Source organism: Oratosquilla oratoria, chromosome 11, assembly GCF_046742065.1.
Source record: "Oratosquilla oratoria isolate Oo_2021 chromosome 11, ASM4674206v1, whole genome shotgun sequence".
In the NCBI taxonomy this organism is placed as follows: Eukaryota; Metazoa; Arthropoda; class Malacostraca; order Stomatopoda; family Squillidae; genus Oratosquilla; species Oratosquilla oratoria.
The window spans coordinates 74,250,814-74,260,813 of NC_134787.1; the positions used below are offsets into that span (position 1 = coordinate 74,250,814).

Genomic DNA, 10,000 nt, shown 5'->3' on the forward strand with positions numbered 1-10,000 from the left:
TTTCTTCCAATTTGTTCCATATATCTATCACTCTGTGTGGGAAGCTGATATTTTTCAGGTCTCTTCTGTAGTTGTCCTTTTTGAGTTTCATTGCATGTCCTCTTGTTTTTCCTATGTCCCTCTTTATTAAATCCTCTCTATCAAGGCGTTCTTTTCCTTTCATAATTCTGTAGACGGTTAATAGATTCCCTCGTTCTCTTCTTTGTTCCAGGGTCGGTAATTTGCTTTCTGTTATATACACAATATAGACGAGATCTGAACCAATGGAGTTAAATCACAAAAGGAAAGATATGTGTTAAAACATCTCGAAAGGGTCTAGTGATTAAGAAAACAATGAAAGGTTAACACTCTAGCGCTTATGCAGCTGCGTCCACAGAGGTTTCCGATCAGCTGAATATAATCTATAGGTGTTAGCCAGAACCAAAATTTGAAAGGCTTAGTTCTCCATTTGGTGTCTTTGGAACCCACAAAGCCCCATAGAGTTTCATACGTGAGGCCTCAAATCGAAAGCTAATAGTAGACGGCAGATGCCTGACGATTCTCTTTAATGTTGAAATGGCCTTTATGAGGCTAGATAGTATTTCTTAACCTTTCAATTTTTTTTACCCTTGTACCGTATATTCAGGGGATTCCTTGATACGGGATCAGAGAGGATATAATAATTTAATTTTATATGTATGATTCATTGATAAAAGGCTTTATTCTCATAGGAATTTGTGTTTATCAGACTTTTCTTTGTAGAGACATGACATATGAATAAGATAAAAGAAAATCGTATATATTTACGATATGAGAAATAAAGTAAATCTTACTTCTAAGAAAACAGGATAATTAGGCTTCCTAAATGGTAAGCTTCCCGACATGGGAACCACTTGGTAGGTTTCTGTGGAGTCCTGGGTGTTCGTGGAACCCTAGTTGAGAAATACTGGACTAGAGAACCGAAAATTATACAGTATATTTACAAAATACGCGAGGAAGCAGGAAGAGAACTCTAAGAATCCGTGGTCTTAACTGGTGTACCAAGAGCTCTTATAGTTAACCTTTGTGGCCAGAGAGAATTATAAGATCATCTGAAGTTGGCTAAAACAAAAGTCCTTAAAGCACACCTAAGAAAGAAGTAGCATAGCCATACATTAATTATATAATTATGTCTTATATTTTAACAGCCTTATCACGGAGACGACCTTCAACTAAATGAATACATGTGACGTCATCGTATCAGTGGAAGTTTTAAGCGACTTTATTACTATGACGTTGGTAGACGAAATATTTAGAAAACGGTAACTGCCGAGAGGTATGGTATGAGAAGCACTATATCAGGGGCAAAACTTGAATTAATAGAACAACGTATGGCTGGTGAGCGTGACATTGTTTTATCAGTAAAGGTTTGTCCTCAAACAAATATTCCTTTGCCAGTTAATGGATCAAATTTGCATTATAGATAGCATGTGGAGGGTGCCATTCTACTGTAAAAATAAATCTTTAGCGTGTTACTTTTATTATCTAATTTGTGACCAAGGAGTGCCGCGAAAATTAATAGAACAGTGCGACTGTAACCACAATGAAAAGAATTAATAGATATGAGATGAGTTTCTTTCTTGCGAATATTTGGTTGCTTATATACCCGAATGGCGGTTTGATTTTGACCGTGTTTCGCGCAAAGCGGCCTTGCGTTTTATTTTAGAAACAAAGAAAACATGGGGCAAAAATTGCCACTATGATTGCCGCTATGAGTCTCCTGGTTTGAACTTTACTTTTTTATCGCCACTCTCTTCTAGTTACAGTGAAACCAAATCACTGAATGTTTTGCCAATCCGGAGAACTCCTCTCTGAAGTGTATTGTCAGGCGTGTGCCCATGTTGGGCTTGAATTTCGCGCCCATTGAATCACAGTGTATAACGTATTTGTTCCGTGAAACTTTTAACCAGTTTAAGAACGCACTCCTCTATAACTTAAAATGTCTGACAGTGGCCACAATAAAACCTATATGCGTGCTGATCTTATTCAACAGGATTATGGTCTTTTGCTTTTGTAATACAAAGGTTTCCTCCTATTAATTAAATCGTCTGATGCTAGCCAGAATAAAGTTGATAAAAAGAACACCATTCTCTCTCTTGTTATTATACTTATCAAGGTATGAATTTTCTTACAGCTGAATGAAACTCGATTTCCTTAGGCTGACCAAAATTCTCAAAGGTGACAACACTCCTCACGGATTAAACACTCACAGATTTCTGTCCCGTGAGTGATTTAAATGGAAGAGATTCTGTCACGGTTCCTGCACTATTTTACAATTTCGTGCGCCGCTCGCCGGCAGCCTGTGATGGTCTGCCACGGAAAAGAGGCACTATGTCGACAGGGATGCTTGTCATTCCCGGAGTGGGGAAGGGGGGGGGGAGGGAGGGAGGGAGGGAGGGAGGAAGCTGTGTCACATGAAGTGTCAAATGGGAAATTGGCCTACGTATCGGAAAAAACGCATTGATTGATAGACTTTTTTAATTCCAGATGCCACATCTGTCAAATGAATGAAATCGTTTGACTCCAATTGGAGTAGACCCGATGAAAAAAAATACGGTTGACCCCTTACTTCAGCGATATCCTCAAAGGCTTTATTCTGAACACTGACTGATGACCGAAATTCCGTTTTCTCTCAAATGTGCAGTCAACTCACTAAAACCATGTGCACAAGACACGTAATCCCTTCAAAAGTTGAAAAAAGTCATTTAGCGTTTATTTGTAAAAAGGTGCACAGCAGGAGGTAAATATAGAAAACTTGCTAAGTGAACTCAAATTTTTCCGTTGTCGAATTATGGTGAATAAAAGGCTGAAATGGAGAATAGGAAACGGGAAAAGAAGGAGGTAAGCATATTACTATTTCACCAGAGAACCAGCGCCTTTATCCTGAGATGTAATGCCACGCCGATGAAATGGAGTTATACAAGTGGTAGAGGAAAGATTTATGGAAAACAGTAAAAAGGAATGATAGTAGAACAGAAAAGTTATTAGCATTTCTTTTCAGTGGGGATTATTCTTTAATCACAAACAAATACTGTGTATGTGACGCTAGTCTGTAAGAATGTTATTGTGGTCTTTAGAATAATAAGTCCATACTGCTTATGTTATCAATATATCATACAGGGAGATATAGGGAAAAAGAGATAGAGAGAGAGTTGGAGAGAGAGAGAGAAGTAGGGAAAGGAATGGGGAGAGGGAGAGGAAGGGAGGAAGGAGGTGGGTTGAAGAGAAAGTGAAAGAAACAAGAGTACAATAATGAATGACGCTTGAATGTAGAGAAGTAGGGAGGGAAGAAATAAAGGAGAACCAGAGAAGGAAAGGATAATTTGGAAAAGGAAGAAATGAGGAATGAAGGAGGAAGGAAAGGCAAAAGAGAAGAATGAAGGAATGAGAAAGGAAAGCAAATATAGAGGAGAAAATGATAAAAAAAGAGAGAAAAACGTGAAGAGAGGTAAGGGAATAGAGAGACAAGAAACTTGTGTGCAAAAAAGTGGTAGAATGGTGGGAACTTTGCATGGATGTATAAGAGGAAAGGAGAAAGAGAGAGTAGGGGAAAGAGGGCCAGATTGAGAGACTAAAACCAATTGCGTTTATGTGACCAATTTTTCACTCAGGTTTTCTACATTTGTATATGATTTCCCCCTATCACCACAATCACCAGATACCTTCAACACCCCTGCAATCACTCTCATCACCATCAAGGCCTTCGTTACCGTCACCAATCGAGCAATCATAAACACCGCTACAACCATTATCGTAAGGTAAGCATAATCATTACCATCACTAATACTACTATCACTACCATTACAACTGTCAATACTATTACCACTGCCACTGTCATTACTATTACCAATGCCACTATCGCTACCATAACCATTACCCGCTACAACTACCACAACCACTACAGCTACCACTACCACTACCACTACCACTACCACTACCACTACCACTACCACTACCACTACCACTACCACTACCACTACCACTGCCACTACCACCACCACTACCACTACCACTACCACTACCACCACCACTAATACTGCCACTACCACCACCACTACCACTACCATTACCACTGCCTCTACCACTACCACTACTACAACAACACTAACACCACTACATCACTACTACTACTACTACTACTACTACTACTACTACTACTACTACTACTACTACTACTACTACTACTACTACTACTACTACTACTACTACACGCTACTACCGCTACTACTGCCACATCCACCAGCAGCATGGCAACTATCATAACAAACAATCACTACTACCACCACTACTAAAACCACCACTACTACTATCGCCGCCAACACCTCTACCGCTACCACTAATACTACCACTATCACAGTCGTTATCTCTACCCTCACTCCAATGAACACAACCGCACACCACCACCAACAGTACCATCACCACCACCAACAATACCATCACCACCACATCATCACTGTCGCTACCGCAACCGCCCCCTCCAACCACCACAGCTACTACCACTACCAACACCTTCATCCCTGCCGCAACCACCACCTAACTCAATCATTACCATATCCATCACACCGCCTCACTACAACCACCACCACCACCACCACCACCAAACCACCACCACCACCACCACCACCACCACCACCACCAAACCACCACCAATCCACAACCAACTAGCCACCCCAACACTCATAGCACACACACAGCCTTGCCCTAGCACACACCAGACGCAAAATAAGCTGAGTACTTTATTTAACGCGTAACTGGAAAAAGTAAATCACGACGAGGATGGAATTTAGCAAAAGCGTGTCAACCATGGGAGACCTCTGGGACCGTGACACATGACACGACACGGCATGGGACCTGTCCAGTGCTTGAATTAACTCGGCGCTTGTCGCAAATCTCGTCAAACTAGAAGATCTTGTTTCGGCCGCGGACTGAAAGAGCAATTTGCTGTGAACACACTCATGTACATGCGTGGAACGTCAGCCAGCGAGATTTCGGCAGACGCGCACACTTTAATAAGAAAAAAATATCAACTTACACTAAAAATGCGCATAAAACTCTGTTGATATTTATTATTCAGAACTATGGGGGAAGCCTCCAAGGTGAATGAAACCACCTGCCATTTGCCAGAACCATATAAATTAAGTGAGACACTGAACCTTTGTGGGTTAATCGAAATTTATTTCAAACCTCCTGTGTACAGAAGTCCTTTTACTTAATACAACTGCCTGGTATGAACCAAAATTGTTCTGTAAAGGGGACTGGGTTATATAGACTTCTAAGCCTACCACCATCAAGAGGAATATCTCTCATCTAAACAAAATCATCTCGCATTAATTAAGAACCAAATCTGTAAATTAAGCACTGGGCATTTGTCTTCGTTCTTCTTCATCAACTGGAAGTTTTCTTATGCTCCGGTTATCTCTCTGCCTCCAGACGCCTCCAATTTAACGCTTCAGGACTTCCGCTGATTTCGTAGTTTGTAGTTGCTAGTTGAGGTGGTGGTAGGTAGCTGGCTGCTGCCGGAAGTGGTGGTTCAAAAGTCCGTAGGTTTATTATTTCTATTTTTTCGATACAAGATGTAAAGTGTGTGTGTAAGCAGATGTGATACTTCATATTACATAATGGTACTAATTGTATTAATATATTTACATATATTTTATTTTATTTTATTTCGTTTTGTTTATTGTATTAATTTTCATCTAATTTTCTTGAACTTTATTTAATTTCATTTAGTTCAATATAATTTTATTTATTTTATTTATTTATTTTAAATTTTATTTTATTTTATTTTATTTTATTTCATTTTATTTTATTTTATCTTATTTCATTTTGTTTTCTTTTCTTTTACCATATTTTATCTAAATTAATTCCATTTATTCATTTACCTTATTATTTCTTCTTTGCATCGTGGCAAGTAGTTGGTTCTGTTGGCAGTACAACGTGACGAATAATAGTAATTCATGAAAGAATTGGTAGTTGTTAGCAGGTGGTGGTCTGAGAGAAATTAAGCCTCTTCACCCCAACCTTGTTGATAATTTCTCTCTTAAGGTTGACAATTACTTGGCTTATATGTTTTCTGCTATGTATTATTTCTCATAGATTCGTACGTCTCATTCATGTTGAAATAACATTTCGCTAACAACGTTACTGTCTTCTAAGCCAATTTTCTCTCTGATAAATGTTCACCTTAATGTGCTGTTCACATACACTTCAATAACATAACTTGTGAGTTTTCACCAACAGATAAACTATATGAGTTTCATCAAGTAATTCGTCAAGAGAGACGTCTTTCATTCCTCTATTTACATTGCTTCCCTTAGGAATGATAGTTATAAAAATAAGATAATCGAAGTAATAGAGTAATGTTCCTGAAATAAGATTTAGAAAGCAATAATATCAACGTGGCCTAAAGTCTCTTTTACACAAAAGAAATCCGTCGCAGGAAATGTGCCCATAGTGTCTCTACATTGGTTGAGATTTATAAGGGGCTGACGTTCATAATTTTGCCTCCACTAGGACAATCTCTGTATTAAAAAAAAAACAAAAAAAAAAAAATCCCAGTACAGCAAAAGGGGAAAAATAGAAAATAAAAAATCAAGCTCCTGTACCCTTAATATACGTATATATGTTACAGTAAGATAGAAGAGGATTTCGTGAAATCCCTAAAACTTTCAGGGAATTCGTGAAATTAGTGTTTCACTTAGGGACCTCATGAAATTACTAAAATATCTAGTGATTTCATGAAATCCTTGATGATAGCAAATACGTATAACAGAAGCTTTATTTTGACATTTTATTCGTATTCAATCATCATATCATCATAAAAATAATGTATGAAATTAAGTAGAATGTATTAGGACATTAAAGCTAATGCTTGTTTTTACAAGTCAGACTGCTGTGACACCTGCTATTACAAAGTTTCTTTGCTTTAAAACACTTGCATCTGTTTGTCTGACATTGTTTGCCGCAGTCACAGTGGAACAATCATTACCCACCAGAAGGTGTAGACCTGAGGGCTTGACGGAGTGCAATGGTATAGTCTGTGTTGACATTTGTTTCATTTAAAAGTCTCTGAGGACAAAGGTCAAACTGATTCCTGGAATACTTTGTGCTCAATATCTCAGCTTCCACTGCAATTCTGTACAAATGATTTTCATCTCTGTCAACAATAACTCCAATAATGTTTCTTGGGTCATCTCTCCCTCTGTCAACCGTAAGAATTGGAACAGCAACATTGTCTCCAACTTCACCACCTTTTAGATCAATACGAGAGTGCTTTACCATTCGTTCTGCCTGGGATAACTGTGACTCACGTGCTGTTTTATGTTGATTGCTTATGTCTTCAAGCCGCTTGTCAACAGTTGCAGAATTCTCGCTCACTGCTGGTGGGTGGTTGGTTAAAGATAGTGATCTTGACTCACTGACAGGAGCAGGCGGTTGCTCACCAGAGACAGAATGTTGCTCATCAATTTCTTCACGTTTGGAAGGGATTTGCACATCAGTTTCATCAGATGTCGACTCAGTTTTGGTAGATGATGGTGGCTGAAGTACTGCCAGAAGATTATCTTGAGATTTTAGCCTTTCAAGTATTTCAGGCGGTAGACTAGACGATGTCAGGCCAACTTTAGGGTCCCCTTCAAACATGGCTTTGTGTGGTGATCTATTTATTCCAGCATGGTGAGCACAATTCTTCTGTTGCTGAACAAATTTAAATCCAATTGCCCAGTCCTGCGAGTTATTGCCATTCATCCATGCCACTAGAATGTCTTTGATATCAGCAATTACTCTTTCCATAGAGCCTTGGCTTTGCGGATATCTGGGTTTGCCATGAACTAGTTTGAGCTGAGGCCACAACTGCTTTAGTTCTGTGATAAATCTTCAAATTCTGAACCATTATACACATGATTTTTACGATATGATGATTTATGAATAAAATTTCAAAATAAAGCTTCTGTTGGTCTATGTATTTACTATCATCAGGGGTTTTATGAAATAACTAGAGTATCATTTCAGTAAATACATGAAGTCCCTAGATGTTTTAGTAATTTCATGAAGTCTCTAAATGAAACAGTAATTTCACGAATTCCCTGAATTTTTTTGTAATTTCACTAAATCCCTAGTTTCACAATCTTATTGTAACATGTATATATATATATATATATATACACATATATGATATACATATATGTATATATATATATATACATATATATATACATATATATGTATGTATATATATATACATATATATATATATGTATATATATATGTCGGGGTCTATATATATATATACATATATATATATATATATATTTATATATATATTTAGGGGTATATATATATATATATATATATATATATATATATATATATATATTCAGCCATATATATATATGTATTGATATGTATATATATATATGTATATATATATATATACATGTATGCATATATATATATACATGTATATATGTATATATGTATATATATACATGTATATATATATATATATATATATATATATATATATATATATATAATCAGCCATCCTGTGTCCACTGCTGAACAAAAGCTTCCTTCATAGCACTCCATGATTCACACGACCGCACCAACCTTTGCTACGTCATTCCTGCTAACTTCTCTATCTCGTCTCTCCACCTCCTGTCTGGTCTCCCTCTTCCACGCATCCTATCTCGCGGCGTCCACTCAGTAGTACACTTGCTTCATCGCTCATCAGTCGTTCACACTAACTTACCTGCTCAATTCCGCTTCCTCTCTTTCACCACCTCCACAATATCTTTCATTCTAGTCTGCTCTTTCACCCCAACTTGCTATCTTTCGGTCTCTCATGTCATTCCTATCATCGATCTCTCCATTTTCCTCTGCAGTCCTTAGCTCTGCTTCCATCGCCTTCGTTACTTTCCACGTCTCACACTCGTTGATTATTGCTGGCAGAATGAACTGATTGTAAACTTTACGTTTCAAACATAAAGGTAGAGAGTCTCTCAGGATTTTATTATACTTATCAAACATTTTCTAACCAATTGTAATACGTCTTTTTATTTCATTATCATGATTTTTGTCACTTTCACAATCTGGCCTAAATGAGTATACTCTTCAACTTCTTCAAGACTCTCACCCTCGATTATAATCTCTTTACTTTGAACTTTCGTATTGAACATTACTTTGGTTTTATTCTTATTAATTTTAAACCTACTTTGAGACTTTCTTTGTTCAGATCACTCAGCATATCTTGCAAGTCTTCTGCTTTTTCTGAAATAAGAATAATGTCATCCGCAAATCTTAGGTGGTTCAAATATTTGCCATTGATATTCAAACTCTTCTCTTCCCAACTCAACCTTCTTAAGTCTCTTCCAAACAAGCTGTAAATAGTTTGGGTGAAATGATATCGCCTTGCTGTTCTCCTTTTTCGATCTTGGTTTTTCCTGTATCTTTATGTAGTCTAAAAGCCCTTACGATTTGTTTGTTTGCACCCTGCTTGTGTAACGAGTTTAGTATTGCTATTTGTTCTACCGATTCAAAGGCCTTCTGGTAAACTACAAAAGCTAAACAGAGAGATATGTTGTATTCTGTCATTTTCTCGATTAGTTGGTTCATCGCCTGCTAATGGTCTAGAGTCGAATATCCGCTCCGAAAGATTTCCTGGTCTCTCGGTTGGTTTCCATCTAAAATTTAACTTAGTCTATTTGTAAGGGTCTTGGAGAATACTTTATATATATTTGATAGCAAGTTAATTGGTCGATAGTTACTAAGGTTTTCTGCTCTCTCTTTTTTTATGAAGCAAAATTACTATAGCATTGCACCAAGATTCAGGAACGTTTTCTTGACGTAAGCACTGGGTGTACAACTGAGCTAACTTCAAATAAACTGTTTTCCCAGCGTCTTTCAACAGATCTCTTGATATACCATCTTCCCCAGGCGCTTTTTCTCGTTTTACATTTTTAGAGCAAATTCTACCTCTTCGTTT

The 10,000-nt window shown here is 37.5% G+C and overlaps 1 protein-coding gene across 1 annotated transcript in view; it reads right to left on the bottom strand.

Moving 5' to 3' along the window:
* Nucleotides 1–7,002: 7,002 nt before the first annotated feature.
* LOC143030097 (uncharacterized) overlaps nt 7,003–10,000 on the bottom strand; it is a 7,185-nt gene continuing 4,187 nt past the window's right edge. The window contains exons 2-3 of the mRNA XM_076193299.1: nt 8,841–8,973; nt 7,003–7,880 (exon numbers count right to left, since the gene is read on the bottom strand). Coding sequence (XP_076049414.1) covers nt 7,003–7,880; nt 8,841–8,973 — 1,011 coding nt within the window. The remainder of the gene's footprint in view (nt 7,881–8,840; nt 8,974–10,000) is intronic.